Raw genomic sequence first — 20,326 nt, forward strand, 5'->3', positions numbered from 1 at the left:
TGACTTTCAATTTAGTGTGTTAAAACAGACTCAACTAAGTCTTTTTGTGTGTTAGGCTTGAGGACAATGAGTTGTTCAGTAAAACTTTTTTGGTACACAAAAATAATCGGTGTTTTCTATTATCTAGTGCCTTTATAACCACCTTTAAATCATTAAAAATAAAAAAATATTGGGCTGGAGAGGTAGCTTAGTGTACCTAGAATTGCTTACTGCTTTCACAGAGAACTAGAATTCAGTCTTCATCCACACTGGTGATGGCAGCTCTCAACATCCTGTAACTACTACAGCTCCAAGAGTTCCCAGGTCTTCTGGTCTGTGCGCGCGCGTGCGCACACACACACACACACACACACACACACACACATGAATTAATCAAGTGAAAACTTTGAAAACACATTCCCCAATACTAAAGTTTAAATCCTTAGAATACATTTTATTGAGCTTAATTGTATATTAAATTCATTCACAACATGGAAATTTTCACAATGTTCCTGTGTTGACATTTCTGGTGTTACATGATATAAAAAGTCGGCGATGAGAATCTAAACACACATGGAAAAGAAACATAGCTATTAAAAAAATATAATCAATGGTACTTGATTTAAGCAAAATTAAACATTTATGATCAAATATCTATTCTAAAAGTTAAAAAATATAAGTAGCTATTCTTTTTGTAACATTAAGTAGCATCACATATGTAATAAATCTAATACTTTTATGAATATCAATAAACTTTAGAAAAATAATGTGATAATTTTCCACAAATTACATTATTTGTTTTAATAAAATGCTTTAAAACATTAAACACACCAGACAAACACACTATCTTTAACCAAGACCCTAAACAGGTTTCCATAACATGCTCCCATTGAGCTGTAAAGGGACAAGGAAGGCAAACCATAAATCGTTCGTGGAACTCAAAGTAATTTGTCTGTTCCATTCATGTGCGATTTTCAATCATTTCACAGGCAAATTTGTTTCTAAAGGATCTGCCATCATTGGCTCACTGGATTCACACAAACATGGCTACTACCACACAGGAACCAAGGAGTGCACAAATCCAAGGAACTGGCCAGTAGTTCATCGACCCAGCAGCGCAAGCAAGATGTTCTTCGCTAACTTCTCTTACGACCCGCGCATCCAACTTCCGAATGCCAGACCACAGTCATCCTAAGATACTTAGAAGCAATAAAACTTTAAACTGAGTAAATGATGTCATTATAGGCACTTCCCCACAGCAGCACTCGCCTGACACCTACTGAAAATGGTGATTTCCCCGCATTAGCTAAAATTGGCTATTTCCTTGAAAGTTCATTTCTGTCAATCATTCCAGCTTGCTGCTGCCTCTGTGACAGAACCCACACAGAGCAGCCGCCTCCTCCCTAGGGGCTGAATGTGAGACCAGAGGGCCTGCTTTCTCAGTGAAGTTATACGTAGCATCTTTCTCATTGTCAGTGTCTGGGTGATAAATCACATGGTCATTCTCACTACTCACAAATACAACCAGAAAATAAAAAATGTCTTAAATATGTGTTGATTCCCCAGCACCTGCGTGAGGACGCAAGAATGACAAAAAGTGGGTCCCAACTACAGTAAGATTATGGATCTTGTGCTATGACCTGCCACCTAAAAGAGTGAAATTTAAAAAAAGAAAGGTAATTGATAACGACCTCAATTTTTAGGATGTCAATTAGTCACCCAGTGCTATTGAACTGGTCAGCTGAGCCTAAATCTGGATTTCAGTTGTGATCATGTACATCGTGGGTTTGTGTGGTTTTCATACGGTCTCTGAGCTTGAGATTGTGCACTGAGGAAAACAGGACCATTTACGACAGGAGTAAAAAGAACTTTAAAGCATATGTTAAAGTGAGTGCGTAGCGTGCAATGCATTCAACAAACTAGCTAAGTACCTAAGTGTGTGTTACTTAAAGTTGCAAACCAATCAAGTCTTCCTTCCTCTTCCACTCACGCCGTCAATATTTTTCTGAGTGCGGACGGCACACAGGTGGCCGTAACTGTTGCTCTATTAACACCAGAGCACTTGGGCACCTTTCCGAGAGCTGAACCACTGAGCAGAAATTCCCTAATTTTTTTCCCTAGATTTACTTAATTACCAAAGGTTCACTTTCCTATGGAAAGTTTAACAGAAAGCAAATAATTAAAACTGTCTCAAAGATGAGGATCAGAAACAAAAAGGTTGAAATGAAAGGTTTTTCCCCCTTCTTTTGATCAATTCGACGAAAAGTATGCTTTCAGTGTTCAAAATGTAATAATAAATCTTTCTGTCACATGCTGCTGTTAATATTAAATTTTGAAGTAAATTTTGAGATGTTCAAAGACATACAAAACTTGGGGAAGTGGAACGGGTATGTTAGTAGGGTGAGCCCAAGTGCCAGCTCTCTGCGCCATCCAAAGGAATCTAATCATCAAAATCCTGCATATTTAGGGCCAATGTGTCACCTTATGAAATAAAAGGCTTCTGTGCATACTGACCACGGGATTCTAAGTGTGACAGGAATTAACCCCATCAGAATGGATGTGATCTACCCTGTACAACCGCAGGATTTGCATAACTTGGGTTCTTCTGTATAAAATTGTTTTGCAATTTTAACATTTAATAATTAAAATAAGTTTTCTAAACACAGGTACACACATTTTACATCACCTATAACTTTTTCCTTGTACGAAATACTGGGCACACAACTAAAGCAGAAAAATTACCCTGACAACAACACGGAGTTGTTAGCACATGGGATCAACTCTACCCCACGGATATGTGAATTTCCCCTAAACCTTAACATGCTGAAGGTTAATCTTGAGTTAGTGTGACGGGTTAAGCATCAGAGACACATTCTGGGCTAATCCAAGACCCTGGGAAGAGACAGGTAACTAGGTGACGTGCAGAAATGACAACAATGTGCTGAAACCTGGCACGTCATGTGAGACCTTTGTGTTTAAGAAGAAAGACTGAGAAACTCCGTGAAAAATGGAGGACTGGACAGTGAGGCCAAGGTAGGGAAACCTACACCATAACCTTGCAGCTGGTGAAGGGGAAGTGGGAGAGGTTCTGGGAGGATTAATGGCAGTTTAAGAAAATCAAAGGAAACCAGGCGGTGGTGGCGCACGCCTTTAATTTCAGCACTCAGAGAGGCAGAGGCAAGGGGGTCTCTGTGTGAGTTCGAGGACAGCCTGGTATACAGAGTGAGTTCCAGGACAGCCAGAAATACACAGAGAAACCCTGTCTCAAACCTCCCCACCTCCAAAAGAAAAGAAAAAGAAAGAGAGAAAGAAAAAAGAACATCAAAGAAAGAGGGATAGATTGGATTCCTGGTCAATAAAGAAAAGATCATAAACAATTTTAGGTTTGGGTCCGAAGGACTCACCAGTAAGGGAAGGAAAAAAAAGGAAAAGATTGCAAAAGGAAATTTATATTTCAATACAAACCGAATTTAAGATTATCTGGACATTTTATGGCATCATTACATCTAGTTATTATATTGAAAATCCATCAACTGAAAAGATTGGTAGATTTTCCCAGGTGTCTACAACATAGTCAGGGTAGTTTTCCTGCTTTCGTCTTTGTTTTTGCAGTCAGTTTACAATGGGTCCTTAGACAATCCATTTATCGTCTGGTAAGGCTAGTCAACAGAAGCAGTCCATTTTAATCTAATAGGGATGGGACAATTTCCAGAAGTACTCCAGAGAGACCCTGGAAGGCCAAAATGTTACTTAGATAACTTATCATTTACAAAAACAACATATATTACCCATTAGCATTTCAAATGTATCATATAAGTATTTCAGATTATTTTACTTTTGTGTAGCTTTTTTTTCCACGTAAACAATTTCAACTTTGATGGAGGTGGGTCTTGCATTTATCTGTTGCTTTCATTGGTTAATTAATAAAGAAAACTGCTTGGCCCTGATAGGACAAAAAATTAGATAGGCGGAGTAAACAGAACAGAATGCTGGGAGAAAGAAGCCGAGTCAGGCAGTCGCCATGATTCTCCCACTCCAGACAGACGCAGGTTAAGATCTTTCCTGGTAAGCCAGCTCATGGTGCTACACAAAATATTAGAAATGGGTTAGATCAATATGTAAGAGCTAGCCAATAAGAGGCTTGAACTAATGGGCCAGACAGTGTTTAAAAGAATACAGTTTCCATGTAATTATTTTGGGTAAAGCTAGCCGGGTGGCGGGACGCAGCCCGCCACTCCTATTACTACACAACTTAAATCCTTAGTGGTGGCAAAGCAAATGAATGAATCTTGTAAGTAAAGATACTTGGGGTTTTGTATGTAATCCAGTCACAGTTAGACTGTTGAGTGGGACTTGCTCTCTGAATTCAAAATGTTTAGACTAATTATATTGATTGCCATGAGCTCATCAAGAGAATCTTGTCAAATTAAGCATGAATTAAAGCAAAACAAAAGTATCATTCATAAGACTAAGGAAGAAAACAGGACATCTACTACCAAGAGGTGCATTCTAATTCAATAAAATCTACACGTATAGTTAACATGTATTTGAAAATACTGAACTTTGTTGCATCAACAAAACAGGAAGCAGCTGCCATAATATTTTATATGTACTATTCTAGCTAGTGATATTGGTAAACATTAGCTGAGATATTACAGAATTTTCTCTATCAGAATTTGGTACTTTTCTTAGCTAGTGTGCAAGGCATACACTTCTAGTTTTCAATGCTAATCAGTGGATTCTTTCTACCCAACCTCTAAACCGTCAATCCCCAAGAACCATAGACTTCTTTTACTACCATCCCAAGTTGTTGTCATTGTTCTTAACTCTGTTCTCAGGAAACAGTATGTCATAAAAACCCGGCAGCGCCAGGGACACCTAATCTACTACCCAAGGCACTGCTTGCTTGCTTGCTTGCTTGCTTTATTTATTTATTTATTTATTTATTTATTTATTTATTTAATTTAAAGTCAGTGACAACTGGCTACGTCCATTCAAAGTTGAACTGATTTGGTTTTATTGAGTTTATATAAAATATCTCAGTCATGTATGTAATGAAATCCTTCCATTTTAAAAGTTAAGTCTAAGGCATTTGCAGCAACATAAAAATAGTGCACTAGCGCTCCTGGTTATCAGTCAAAGGAATTATTGTTGGAAAGCAGTAATAATGCATTTTTTTACATTTGGACAGCAATGACACGAGAAAGCAGATAGCAAATCAAGGTCCCCAGGATCCACGAGCCACAAAGCCATGCAAGCAGCAGTGTCGGACTGTGACCACATTGGATCTGGACCCTGAAACGTCAACACCAGGAGGACAGATGAGGCCCAAATGCCGTGGCAAAGAATGAGGAAAATGTCCTACTGAAGACTAAGAAACCCTTTTTCTTAGCATAGACGGTTTGTACTGCCTTAGTTGACACCATTACTCATGGAGCCAAAGTATACCTTAGCGTAGAGCCTACAGAGTAGACACCAATATCGAAAGTATAGTTCCTATTTACTAGGGAAAACACTTTCAATACCACAGCAGAATACATGTCACAGGAAAGCTGTTATCAATACTTCTGTAGGTAGTCATGCATGAGCGGGAGCAACACGTGTAAGACAACAGGCAAAAGCTTTCTCTTTAATGAATTCTTTGGTAACAAACACATCTTTAGTGAAATTTCTTTGTGGATTAGCCACTCATTTTGCTGCTGTCTGTCCCGTGTCCCTGATCTCCCAGACCAGGATAAAATTTATTGTCTAGCTTACAACAGGCAGAACACACCTGAAACAATTCACCTTGCTTTAATGAAAAGCAATTACAAAATGAATACACATCTTTAGGTAGGAGATGGCCTATATTGTTTATAAAGCTACCACTGTGGGTGCTGAGGACGTTTTCTGTCTTCTAAAAATCTAAAATTCACATGTTCTTGAGAGGAAGCAAGAATACAAACTCTTTGTACGTCTTCTCAAGGCAGAATACTCTTCGCTCACTGTTCCACTGACTCCTGAGTTAAACAAAACAGAAGGCAACAGTTACCGCTACATGATTCTATAATAACTTCCAATTGTTTTAGCAAAGCAAAGGAGTACTAGAAAGTGAGCTTGCCATCTACTGGCAGAGCAAGTCCTAACACTGACGAACTAAGACAGTTAAGAATTAATTAAGGAAATTTTCTGTGACGGACGAATTCATTGCGTCAACCATATGGAAGTCTATGAGAATAAAATCAAAGAATACAGAAAGTTTGAACTGAGAAATTAAAAATCACACAAAAGCTTTAATCCCAGCACTCAGGGGGCTGAGAAAGAAGAACTACCACCTATTCTTTGGTAGAAAAGGATACCATTAATTTTTGCATAAGTCCATATTTTCTTCTATTACTGTGTAAATAAGTGTATTTAAGCACAATGGACTAGGTCTTCTATGAATCTGAAAACAGTAAAGTTTAATAGCCTGGTATATTGAATTTCGCCTTTTCCTATGGTTTAGAAGTAAGTAACTTACAGTTTTTCTGAGCCTGGGGGCATTGTTTTCTATACCGTTGCTATCATCTGATTTCCTGTGTGAAAAACAAAAAGGAGAATCACCAGATGTTCACGATGCATAAAATTAAGTCAGTGTAATATTTTACACTATACTGGAAACAAACTCTAAAATGTCAGTGCACACTCAGTTCATTCTTCCTAACAGTGTTCTACTTTTAATGTAGATTTTTCTCATGCCATTGCGTAGGGAGAACCTACTGCCATGGGCATAATAACAAAGACTTGCGTGATCTAAGCAGAGGGAGAACTACAAGAGTAGGGTCATGGGCATGTATGCAACTGTGATCTCTCACAGTATTCTGAAACATGCAAGATAACAGTCAATAGGGAGCTCAGCCAATTTGTATGAGAGAACTCATAATTTGACGGCTATTACATCAAATTAGAAGCTGCATATGACCTTTTGTTTCCAAACAAGACTAATAAGGATAGCCTTGAATTCTTCAGCACAACTGCATGAGAAAACCATTGAGCACAGTGAACATTAGTAGAGATGTTGTGGGCAGACCCATGCTCATGAGGCTGTTTCATCAAGTAAAATCAGAAAAGCAACCATGCATGTCAAAACTGAAGTGTAGAAGTCTTGGATGGTAGAACAATGATCAAATAAATGAGTCTACTCTTCATTGAGTTCCTCGAGAGAAGTCATTGCTTTTGATATTATATATTTATTGTTATTTTTTAAATCATTTTTACCAAGAAACTACAAAAGACCAGGGTTACCAAAGCACACAAATATATGTAAAAATATATCAGTTATATAACACACGAAAATGTTTTTCTGTGAAAAAAATTAGTTATTAACTAAATTAACTACGCTACCTAAAATGAACTGCAACAAGGGTTGATCTGAAAGAGCTTAAAATACCATGGTTAATATATACCTAAAACAAAACACTTTCATTGTGATGGCTGCAATGGAACAAAAGATGGAAACATGTATATTATTCCAACTTAAAGTAAAAGGTATAAAACAACTTTATATATTTTTTAAAAATATTTATTTATTCACTATGTATACAGTATTCTGTCTGCGTGTAGGCCTGCAGGCCAGAAGAGGACACCAGATCTTGCTACAGATGGTTGTGAGTCACCATGTGGTTGCTGGGAATTAAACTCAGGACCTCTGGAACAGCAGGCAATGCTCTTAACCTCTGAGCCATCTCTCCAGCTCCAACAACTTCATGTTTTAAATTGAATCATGTTGACATTGCTTTTAAGATGTTTGGGGGGCAATGAGTGGGGTAAGCTGTGGTAATAAAAATTAAATCACACAGAATTGATAGTCCATTCTGGCAGCAGAGCAAATCAGGATGCAGCCCCAGCCCCTGGAGTGGTCAGAGGCAATGGACATGATGGGGGTGAACAGAAAGATCAGACACTAAGAGAACGCGGTTAGCTGTCTTCACATTCGTGAATGGCTGTCACACACTTTATGAACTTTAAAAAATAAGAAAGATGACCAATAAATAAATAAATAAATAAGAATTGGGGTGATTTAAACTTCAACTTATAATTTTGTGTCCTTAACTTGGAAGCACATATCCTGTTGGTACATTTTTACCTACTCTGTATGAACTGGGTCCAAAAGCCTCTTTGACTATGGCTGCAAGTATATGAAGGACCGCACTTCCACCATCTTGTTGGGCATCGGGGCCCCTTTCAAGGGCAAATTCTCAGTTGTCTTAGTCTGGTCTCTTTTCTGTTTCTCAGATTTTAGTTCTTTCCCTGGCAGCCTTTATTCTCCGGTTTGGAAGAAGTAGTCCACCATCCCCACACCAAAGTAGACCAACTGCCCTTTTATTTATCAATGGCCCAGCCATGATCAGAGCCATTCTCAGCTATCTCTAAAGAGATCTATCTGTAAGAGAGAAAAACATGAGTTCTCTCAAAAGTAGTTCTCACAGAATCCTAGTGAGTGATTTTCATTGTGATAAAATCAGAATCACTGAAAGATGTTTTTAGAAAATCCAGGTTCTATACCCAACCTAAGTGGTTCTTTCTGATCCAGGGTGGGGGGGTCTAGTGAGGTCTGAACACTGAACTCTCTCTCTCTCCTGTATGGATGTTTTGCCATGGAACATGTGTGTGCCATGTGTGTGCACATGACTCCAGAAGAGACCACAACAGATACCCTAGAACTGTTGCTATAGACTGTTGTGAGCTGTCATGTAGCTGCCAGGAATTGAACCCGTGTCTTCTAAAAGAGCATCAAATTCTCTTAACCACCAAGTCATCTCTCTAGCCTCAAGAACATTGTATTAAGATGCTTCAGTGATCAAAACTACAACCAAGGTAAAGACTCATTTAAATAAATTATACGCCTGGTTACTGTGCTCCAAAGTCTGTCCCAAGCATTCATACATAAGTTATCACTAATTCAACAAATGTGTGTAGGAGCACCATGATGAACCCATCGTGCAGAGATGAAACCAGAAGCAGAGAGCAGCTATTGATGGAGGGGTAGACTCTGGGTATCACACTTCAATATCACAAAGATGTATACAGAAAATAGCATGCACACCAACACGTTCTTGTTGTTCTGTTTCTAACTGTAAGCATTTTACCTAATTTCGTATTTATCTGTATTTTACCCAAGTGAGAAAAAAAAATAAAAAAAACTACTTACAACTGTTCAATTTGTTCAAATTCTTTCCCACCATCTGTATAAAGACAAAGAAAAAGGATATGATATTTAAGCATGCAATGCTATGTTACATGATCAATTCAACCTGCTCCTAACAACTTTTCCATGGAAAGGAGAGAAGTGCCACTTTTTTTTTTTTTTTTTTTTTTTGGTTTTTCGAGACAGGGTTTCTCTGTGGTTTTGGAGCCTGTCCTGGTACTAGCTCTTGTAGACCAGGCTGGTCTCAAACTCACAGAGATCCGCCTGCCTCTGCCTCCCAAGTGCTGGGATTAAACGTGTGTGCCACCACCGCCCAGCTCGAGAAGTGCCACCTTTGATAGCTTTGTCTCCCTCAGTTCCCATGTAACAGGACACCAGATGCTATCTGAATCTCTGGTCAGAACTGTTTGGCACCCTGAGATTTTTTTTCCCCAAAACTATGCAATGAAAATCATATATATGTACGTATACATATACGCATATATACACACACACATACATAAACATATATTTAAATGGCATCAGATATGAAAATCATACATATATGTATGAAAAATCAGAAAAGAATACAGAATACATGTTTACTGGCAGGTTTTGTGTATCAACTTGATACAAGCTAGAGTCATCAGAGAGGAAGGAGCCTCACAAGGCAATGCCGCCATGAGATCCAGCTGTAAGGCATTTTCTCAATAATTGAACAACACGGGAGGGCCCAGCCCCGTGGTGTGTGGTGCCATCCCTGGGCTGGTGGTCCTGGGTTCTATAAGAAAGCAGGCTGAGCAAGCCAGGGGAAGCAAGCCAGTAAGCAGCACCCCTCCATGACCTCTGCATCAGCTCCTGCCTCCTGGATGCTGCCCTGCTTGAGCTCCTGTCCTGACTTCCTCCAGGGATGGATCAGGATCTGGAAGTGTGAGCCAACTAAACCTTTTCCTCCCCAACTTGCTTTTGGTTGTGGTGTTTTTCGCACAACAAAAGAAGCCCGAACTAACACAATGTGACAAATTCTATCACGGATTTCTCATCCAATAGTCCAACAGACATGGGTTTGAAACAGCAACCCTAATGCCACCTGGAATTTAGGCACTGAGAATCTAGGGATGGATAAAATACTTTTTAAATGGAGACGGGGAGAGAGCTTACTCACAAAGTGTTTGCTGTAGAATAAGGCACGGAGCTCAATTCCCAGAACCTGCATGAAAAGCCAGGTGTGGCGTTGTACACTTAAAACGCCAGACAGGGAGAGGGAAACAAGACAACCCGTGGAGCGCAGTGGCTGCCGCTCTAGTCTAATTGGTAGGCACCAGGGTAGTGAAAGCCCGTATGTCAAAAAGGAGTGCAGAGCATTCCTAAGTAAATTTATGCTCTGACCTCCAAATACACACACACACACACACAAAAGCAATCCCCCTGATGCAAATGATCAAAATGAATTATCTAACTGGAAAAAAAAAATCTGAGACCATTTACATGAAAAAAATCCAGTTGTTCCCTAACATTCTTGAACTGCTGCACAATGGCACCGAGAGGAAATGCTTTAATTTTAACACTAACATTTTTGAGGCAGATGAAACAAAGGCCAAGAATCCAGGCTCATAGACCATTTCCATCATGGTTCTAAGCATAGATATTGGTCCAAATAAGAATTTTTTTTGCTTTTTTTTTTTTGTTTTGTTTTTCGAGACAGGGTTTCTCCGTAGCTTTGGTGCCTGTCCTGGAACTAGCTCTTCTTTTTCTTTCTTTCTTTTTTTGTTTTTTTTTTTTTGTTGTTGTTTTTTCGAGACAGGGTTTCTCTGTGGTTTTGGAGCCTGTCCTGGAACTAGCTCTTGTAGACCAGGCTGGACTCGAACTCACAGAGATCCGACTGCCTCTGCCTCCCAAGTGCTGGGATTAAAGGCGTGCGCCACCACCGCCCGGCTAAGAATTTTTTTTTACAGATCATTTTCACTTATTTTGTATGTGTATGTGTGTATGTGCACATTTACATAGTGTGGATATATGTGTACAATGTAGTCTGGCTGTGAAGGTCACAGCATGACCTCAGGTGTCTGTCAGTCTTTGGCTTCTGCGCTGATTGGGTCTTCCTGCTGGTTTCCACTGAGTATGCCAGGCTAGTTGGCCTACAAGCTGCCAGAGGTCTGCAGCCTTTACCTCCTTACTCTGCACAGGGGCACTAAGATTCTAACTGCTCATGCTATGTATCTTGCTTTATACATAGGCTCCGGAGGTTCTCATGCCTGTGCAACAAATGCTTTTTCCTCAGTGAGCCGTCTCCCCAGCCCATCCCCAGAACTTATAAGTGGCTATGTGTTAATCCACAATGCACATCCTAATGAAGTGATAATGTGGAAACCGAGACAGAGATCCACATCTAAGCACTGGGCCGAGCTCCCAAAGATCAGTCGGAGAGGGAAGAGCAAAGGGGTCAAGACCATGATGGGGAAACTCACAGAAACAGTTGACCTGAGCTAATGGGAGTTCACTGATTCCAGATTGACAGCCGGGGAATCCTCATAGGACCAAACTAGGCCCTCTGAATGTAGGTGACTGTTGTGAGGCTGAGGAACTCTGTAGGGCCACTTGCAGTGGACCAGGATTTATTCCTGCTGCTTAAACTGGTTTTTTGGAGTCATTCTTTTTGGAGGAATACCTTGCTCGGAATAAATATGGGGGGAGGACCTTAGTCCTGCTTCAAAGCGATGTGCCAGACTGTTGACTCCGCCATGGGAAGCCTTACCCCCTCTGAGGAGTGGATCGGGGATGGGATGGGGGGAAGGTGAAGGAGTGGGAACTGGGTTAGGTATGTATAATGAAAAAAGATCGTTTAAAGAAAATAAATTAATTAAAATATAAAAAATAATGAAGCGATAATGTAATAGAAAAAGTAAGACATCTTACCTGGATCATTCTTTTTTTTCTGTGTGTACACTTCACAAAGCAGAATGATAGCCACTAGGAGAATAACTTCTGCGATTATTGCGAGAAACGGCTTGAGGGGCACCATGAAGCTCAGCACAACCAGTTCAATGTGCTCTTCGCTCTCACCTAACGGGAAGGCTGCCCGGCACCAGTAGGAGCCTCCATCTTCCTCCGAAAGATGCTTTACTTTGAGTCGTGTCTCATTAGCATAGGATCCATTTATAACATACTTATCATTCTTGTGAACATCAATAGGAGCCTAATGCAAGGAGACATTAAAATCCTTACATAATGCAAAAAAAGATACATGTCCCATGAGATCTCATTCTGGACAAAGCTATAAGTCAGAGCCAAGGAAACCACTTACTGGAAAGGAACATATTAAAATTTATGAGTCTTTGCAGGAGGTTGGTGTTCCAGCAGCAAGGGAAAAAGTCTGCTCCGCTATGTGGACTCAGCCCTGAATGTCTGAACCTACAAATATATGTCTAGGTTGTCATTAGTAAATATTAGGTGAAAATCCAAGGCAGAAAATTTCCAACCATCCTGGCTTCCCTTTCTCATATATCACTAGCTCTTCACAAGCAGAGGCAACACCCACCTCTAAAGATATTATTCTGGTCAGTCCTGATGATAGACCACCAACTGACCACCTGAGTTCCCTACACTGAAACTACAGTTGAAATCCTCAAGGCTTCTAAGCTGATGCCCTCCAGTGACCAGCTCTCTCGTCCTAGACCCCTTGTTCCTTCCTGTCATGTCCCCGTTTCTTTCTCTCTTAGGTAGACTGGTTTCTGGGAGCTGCTGGGTTTTCCTCCCACTCACAAGGTCATAGTGGGAAGCTGTTCTACTTAATCTAAATTAAACTTTATTCTCAGGACATTTGATGTCTTCACTGTTCTATCATTCAACTGAGATGCTCAATAAATGCTAATCTGCATACAAACGTTCTCAGATGATCCAAGGACGAATTCTCTGCAAATGTATTTGCCGGAAAGAAGGAAGGAAGGAAGGAGGGAGGGAGGGAGGGAGGGAGGGAGGGAGGGAGGGAGGGAGGAAGGAAGGAGAATGACCATGACCTATCAATATGTACATAGGCAGCAAGCACAGTCTGTAATATTCATGACACAAACCACCATATGAATCAGAGATAATAAATCAAAGGGCTGAATTTTACGAAAGTACAGAGCTAATTGTGATGCAGATGGTGACTTGACCTAAAATGATGACCTGTGACCCCCTCCCTGGCCCTGTCTTACAGCTGATCATGATCAGACTCAATGCTAAATGAAGAAGAGGATAATGATTCATACAGCAAACCCAGGAAACAACTTTAATATAAGATGACTTAGGCTCTAGCCTGTTTGCTAACACACATGCATGAATAAATTAGGCTACAGATTTCAAACATCACAACTGGTATTTGATTTTATAATTTTTATTTTAAAAACATCTGTAGATATCTGTCCTGCATCACCAATAAGACAAAGGGCAGAGGATTCACTGTTTACGCTGACCCCTGCATGACTTAGAGCTATTTTCTTGAAACATTAAAGCAATGTTAGCACAGAAATAGACACGCTCCTTCCAAAGCCCTTCTTCCATCGTCCACAGCCGCAACTTTGTTTCAGTGGGCATCGAATCCCTCATTGAAAGACTGGTTTTGTTTCATGTGTCCCATCTAGAATTACGGCTTTTCTTTAAAAGGACTTTAATTTGAATACTCTTTAGCAGCACGGCAAGAAAGGGGCACCCCCAAGCACCATGCCCTGAGTTTCAAGCTCTTTGAAGCTATCTGGGAAAGGACAGGACGTCAGCGATAATTTATTCATTGAATACTCTTGTTTTCTTCAGACCAGCTCTGCGAAGGCAATTGTCTTAGATGTACAAGCCTCGAAATCCACTTCTTTCCCATGTGTGAAGTACAAAGGGCTGAGGACACTTAACAACTGAGACCTAAGTTTAAGGGACCAAATTTCCATTCATTGTTTCCAAATGGCGCCCAGACATTGCCTCCCACATCAGATATTTCAGGAGACAAACCCGAAAAAGAACCTGGGAACTTCCCCCCCCCCCCCAGTTATTGATAAGAAGTAGAAGCGGGACTTTTCTGATCAAATTACTTCTAGCCTGGTCAATTAAAAATGTTTTGGTTTTGTCTCATTATGTAGTTTGGGATAACACAGAAACCTTTACGCATGGCCTTGAAAACACTGACTTCAGCTTCCCATAGGTCTGGGATTCCAGGCACATGCCATTAAACCAGGTAAAAATTCTCTCTCCTTTTCCTTTTAGTTTTGTTTTGTGGCACAGCCTTGCCATGTAACCTTGGCTCTTCTGGCTTTACCTGGCACCATCTCTTTGGTGCAGGTTTACCTCAAATACATGGCAATCCTCCTGCCTCAGTTTCTTTGGTACTGGGATTACAAGCACACACCACTGTGCCCATCCTGAAAGCAAATTTTGATTTTCTTTCAAAGACTTTAAATAAATTTCAAAACCTAAAAAGAAAACGATGTAGGATCCAATAAAACACTAAGATCTTCTTCACACGTAGAATGTCATGTGCAGAAAGCATCCAAGGACAACTCCATCACTGTGTGTTCCTGCGAACTATAAGCGCTAACAGGAGTGCTTGTCTCCCTATGAACTAAATGGCTTCTTGTTTTCTTTTCTTCAACCCTGAGAAAAAAGATCTTCCATATATATACACATATATATACATATATACACATATGTATATGTGTATGTATGCATGTATATATTACACACAGGTATGTATACATGTCTGTATGTCTGTGCGGGTGTTTTGAGCACATTTACATGTGATGAATGTGGAAGCCGGAGATAAATGTCAAGTGCCCTTCCTCAATTGTCTTCCACTAAATCTGGAGTTCACCAGCAAGACTAGCCTGGCTCAGCAAGCCAGGAATTGTCCTGTCTCCATCTCCCTCAATCACAATTGAAATGCCCCGTTTCTTATATGGGTACAGGAGATCCATGTTCTTGTCCCTCCTGCTTAAAGGACAAGCACTGTGACCAAATGAACAGCCTTCCCACCCCCCAGCAAACACGATCTTACCTGTACACTTCCATTACTCGTGTACCAAGTCCAATTTAAAGGATCACCATCGTGGCATTCACACTTCAGGACGGTAGAATCCCCCACGTAAGTGATCAACGGCTTGTTTTTCCCATGAACGCTGGGTACTAAGAAGAAGGCAGAAAAGTGTTTATTACTGAGACTGTTTAATCAAAAGAAATGTACTGAACTTGACTTTCCCTACTTCATTTTCTAACCAATGCAGTTTTCGTCACACAGTTCTGACTGTACATACAATGAAACCACCTTGTAGCCATCGGAGATAGCAGCAGTCGTAGAAGTGGTTGGATAACCCCAATGGGATTGTCTGCAGTGTACCACTGAAGGAACAGCCTCCAGTGATTAAAATTAGAACCATACCAACCTTGCAACAAACAATGACATGCTTAAGAAAGAAGCTCTCTGTTTCCAAGGCTGCACCTTCTTCTCAATACGATAGTGGGACCCCTCTTCATAGCCTTACCCTCACCTTGCACGAGTAATAAGACAAAACGTGCAGGCTAGGAAATCTTTTAATTGACACAAATTTGTAAACAGCCAGCAGAGCTAGAGAAGTGATAATGCAAAGGAACAAAGGAAAGTCAAGGGGATGAGGACAGGGCTCTGTGCTGGCCTAGTGTGCACACAGCTCCGCCTTGCATAGCAGCAGGGTCAAGGGGAAAATTAAAGAAGAGCATTAAAAACAATGAGATTTAGATACATATTTATGTCATGTCAAAGGGACACACACCAACATTATTATGGTAAATTCCTTAGTCAAGAAAGCTTGAAGCATATACAATTAGGAACAATGCTGGAGAAGGCAAAATGAACAGGAGCATTCAACGAAAAGTCACGAGGTGAAAGTCGTCCCTCATCGTTTCCATACCAACTGTGAAGATGGATCAATAAAGACACTTTGGCCGGGCGGTGGTGGCGCACGCCTTTAATCCCAGCACTCGGGAAGCAGAGGCAGGCGGATCTCTGTGAGTTTGAGACCAGCCTGGTCTACAAGAGCTAGTTCCAGGATAGGCTCCAAAACCAGAGAAACCCTGTCTCGAAAAACCAAAAAAAATAAAATAAAAAAAAATAAATAAAATAAAAAAAATAAAGACACTTTGTTGATTTTCCTTTTTCCTAGTTTCTCTAATTTTAAGTTCGTTTAATTTTGTGTTTCCCAGTGGCTTATTAAACTAATCAGCAAGGAGAGATAAAACTAACTCAGCCAGATATAATTAATCAGCAACAGATAAAACTACAATGTCTAAATGTCATATTCGATACCATATTATGGTGTGAAAATTTATAGGTAATTTTAACTTTCAGTGCAGAGATTAGAAAGATTTCAGCTGCCACAGCGAAGTCTCCAGATTAAATGTGTTGTCCAAGCAGTCTTAAATTTTCTACTACTGATGTAACTGAGCGTTTGTATGACGCATGAGCTGTGAAGATGGAAAATAGGGAAAAATCAGTAATGATTGGGAAAGAAATTATGATGTTAATTAACCAGACAAGGAGCAAAGGTCAAAAACAGTTTCTTTTGTGGGTTCTGTCCTCAGGTAATCAATGTACCAGTGACAGAAACCAGCCTGCTGTAGTTTACTGTTTAAAGAGAACCAAAATTGTTGGTTTTGATACAAATATATATCATCCTTGTCCTCTTTAGGGCTACTGATCAGCAGTGTATAATAAGGCAATGTCGACACTAAATAAAGAATGGTGTGGATGAAGGAGGCCACCCATGAAGATATATGTGCTTCCATAACCAAATGACAGACACAGCAATGTCTTAAGGCAATCTCTAAATCAGAGGGTGTGAAGGTTTGAATCTCTGGCATTTACATAGCCTCTGGCATTTGAATTCTTAGTCCCCAGTTGGTAGCTGTTTGGGGGAGGATCAGGGTTGCCTTGCCAGAGGCAGTTGTCACTGGAGGCAGGTTTTGAGAGCTTAAAGCCTTTCACCCGGAAATTTGTGTTTTTTTCCTGCTTCCTGCTTGATGTTTAAGGTGAGAGCCCTCATCTTCTTCGGCGCCAGCCACCACGCCTGCTGCTCGCTGCCACACTTCCCTGCCGTGATGGACTCTTACCTCTAAAGTCACCAGCACAGATAAACTCTTTGGTATATAAGTTGTCTTGGCCATGGTGTTACCACACTGACAGGAGGAAACCAAGGCACTGGTTCTCACGCTTTTCGTAACCACAGAAACATGTTTTGATTAAACTAAATGGACAATAATTTTATAGAAAGCAAAAAGGTGTGAACTATCAATCACACACTGCACTGACCTGCCTAGGTGGAAACTCTGCCTCTGCTCCCACTCCTCCTTCTCCAAACCCCTCCACCCAGAGAGGTCACCAATGGTCAGCTCTTCCCTGCCCCTAAGAAAGGCAGCCAATAGTCAATGCCTCCCCCAAGATAGTATTTAAGGCCCCTTAAGGCCTCTCCTCGGGAGCAATCTTGTGGTTTCCCCCTTGTGCCTTCTCCTTTTTCCTGGGACAACACAGGAATGTTTTGCTCAGATTAAACCTAGACATTAATTTGTCCTGATCTGACTTATCACTCACCACCGGGGAAGTTTTAGTTATCACTTAACCATGGGACATGATTAGAGATGGGTGTGTGTAACCAGACTCAGGAGCTGGGATTCCAATTATCCCACCCAGAAGAAACAGAGCTGACCCCCTGGAGGAGCTCAGCATTCCTTTTGCTAACTCTCCCTTGCACGCCTTGCTGACTCCTGCTCAGCAATAGATCCTTATGACAGTCTTCAAAGATCGGGTATACGTGTTGGAAGGAAGCCAACACAATGTTTCAATATCGTGATGAAGAGATTTAGGGCCAGGAAATAAATATTTGACCCAATGACAGCTTTGAAATAAAGGTATCTGATGGGTATGCGCTTGCTATGTTGTTGTAAAGGGTTAAATAAGAGTTCCTCAAACGGAAAGGGCTTGGTACATATTGGGATTATGCCATGGTGCAGCTCCCGTAAATCAAGCTTTCTATTATTGATGGTTATGTCCTTTATATGTAATGTCATTAGCCATCTTAATAAGAATAATTCCTGTCCTGTGCGATTTTTTAGGTCAGTTAGCCTTTGTGGAGCAGAGGAGAGGTAAGTTCTACAGGGGAAATTCATCTATGTATGCCTTAGAACTGTGACGATGTCTGAAATCACCCAAGAACGGGAAGAACTTTAAACTGAGTATCTCTATGAATCATCCGCACCATCTGGAACAGGAGATGATAAAGACAAAAAAATGAGATGAGTAAATAGGGGGAAAGGAGAAGAGTGGAAAATATTAGGTCCGGACCCCGGTGAGAGCCCTAGTCCATTCACATACCACAAAGGAGACAACCCCTCGGTGAAGCCATGGGACAAGTTCTCCTACTGTTCTGGCCACACAGCAAGTGCTAGGTAAGATTATGGATGCATGTTGTAGTCTAGCATTAATTATAACAAGTTAAACCAGGATGCCCAGCTAGGTGCTGACCGATAACAAGAAATCAAACTGAATAAAAAGATCAAAACAAGCTTCCTTCTAGACTTATGTAATATGTGGCACTGATTGGATACATAGGGAAAAAAATCACTTTACATATGATTATGAAACCTAAAAGTAAAACAGAAATACCCCACTTACAACATACTGTTTATAATGAGAAAAAGACAGAAAAAAAGTTGATAGCAATTTGATAAAACCAAGAACTAAAATTTTAAGAAAATAATTTCAATCTAAATGTACTTAAATGGAAAGGGGGTGTTTAAGAGGCATCTCTCCTGTAGGTGTTCTAACCTAAGTTAGGCTACTATATGCCAACATCAGTCTCCTGCCTCAGAACTCGTTTATAAATCCAGATGGTTCAGAAGCTGAGGAAAACAAGCACTATGAGAAATTGGAAGCAGTTCTCAGATCCAAGGGAATAGCAGAGCGTCTGTCTTGATGCTGATGTAACAAGGATATTTTAAGTTATTGAGGAAAAGAAAATGATTAAATGTCAAAATATTAAAGGCTCAGTTGGGTGGAATCCCAGAACATTTTATTCTGATTTGTTTCTTATGGCAGGGTCAATGTCTTCACTAAAAACTGATGCTGAGAGCCGCCGAAGGCTGGGCAATGGTCTGTGGACCAAGGTCTCCATTAAATTCTATATAAATTCCTTCCTTTCATTCAACACTCTGGTTTCTAGCCTTAGAGAGCAGAACTGGCAGGACTTATTCATATTGCAGCAGGCGGACTTGTCTGTTTTCTAGAACTGGGAACTAAGAGACATAAAATAATTCTATCCCTATTGACTCTTGTTTTTTCCAAGTTCGGATGAATGCACTCCCTTCTCCATAGTCATAAACACTAAACTGAGCTGTAGAGGGATAGATTATTTTACTTTGATTGAAGCTGGTAAGCCATAGCTGGGAGGGGGAGAGAGGAAGGGAGGGAGGGAACGAAGGAGCTACCCACATTGTCAAGTCTTCCCCTGAACTGATACAAGCACGTTTTATATTCCTGGCTAGCCAATAATCACATGATCTGGCTCCCTTTTTATGCATGGTTCCCTATCTGTGGTTTTTGCCATGAAGAAGGAAGACTGGAAAGTGAGGGACTCAGCTGTTCCCGGACGTCCTGACAAAGCACCCTCAACCTCCCGGCTCCACACCACCTTCTCCCCGGGCTTCTTTACAAATTATCCAGCATTTGGTGAGCTCTATAACTGATGTGAAATATGGTAGCACCCCAATGTTTGAGTGCTGGTGGTTCATCTTAGGGAGCAGAGGGCTCACCATTGTTTGGAGGGTTTCAGTTAAAGAACTACAGATCAAGCATGGGGACCAGAACCTGCCTATCTTTTTCTGAAACCACAAGGTCCCCTCCAAACCTGAAATAGAGTTGAGCCACACCTCTCAAGGCCCATGTGGAGACGCAGAAAGGGTACTTTGAAAGCACTGGTTCATTGACTTCCTGTGCCAGGCTCAGCTCACCAGTAGGGAAACACTACTCCAGAGCCCAGCTTCTAAAGCCAGCACTAGTCAGGGCCACGGTCCTGCTATCCCAAGCTCTCTTCCTTCTAGACACTCTATTTCTCAAACTCGGCATGGGTCTTAGTTAGGGTTTCTAGGGCTGTATGGAACTTAATTATATATATTATATATATACTTATATTACAGATAGATGATAGATAGATA

At 40.7% G+C, this 20,326-nt stretch overlaps 1 protein-coding gene across 1 annotated transcript in view; it reads right to left on the reverse strand.

Annotated features, from left to right (window-relative positions):
• Positions 1-426: 426 nt before the first annotated feature.
• The window catches only part of Emb (embigin), a 49,461-nt gene continuing 29,561 nt past the window's right edge, over positions 427-20,326 (reverse strand). Inside the window, exons 5-9 of the mRNA XM_057789868.1 lie at positions 15,144-15,271; positions 12,041-12,320; positions 9,149-9,182; positions 6,479-6,533; positions 427-5,978 (exon numbers count right to left, since the gene is read on the reverse strand). Coding sequence (XP_057645851.1) covers positions 5,961-5,978; positions 6,479-6,533; positions 9,149-9,182; positions 12,041-12,320; positions 15,144-15,271 — 515 coding nt within the window. The 3' untranslated portion in view covers positions 427-5,960. The remainder of the gene's footprint in view (positions 5,979-6,478; positions 6,534-9,148; positions 9,183-12,040; positions 12,321-15,143; positions 15,272-20,326) is intronic.

Source organism: Chionomys nivalis, chromosome 15, assembly GCF_950005125.1.
Source record: "Chionomys nivalis chromosome 15, mChiNiv1.1, whole genome shotgun sequence".
NCBI classification, from domain to species: Eukaryota; Metazoa; Chordata; class Mammalia; order Rodentia; family Cricetidae; genus Chionomys; species Chionomys nivalis.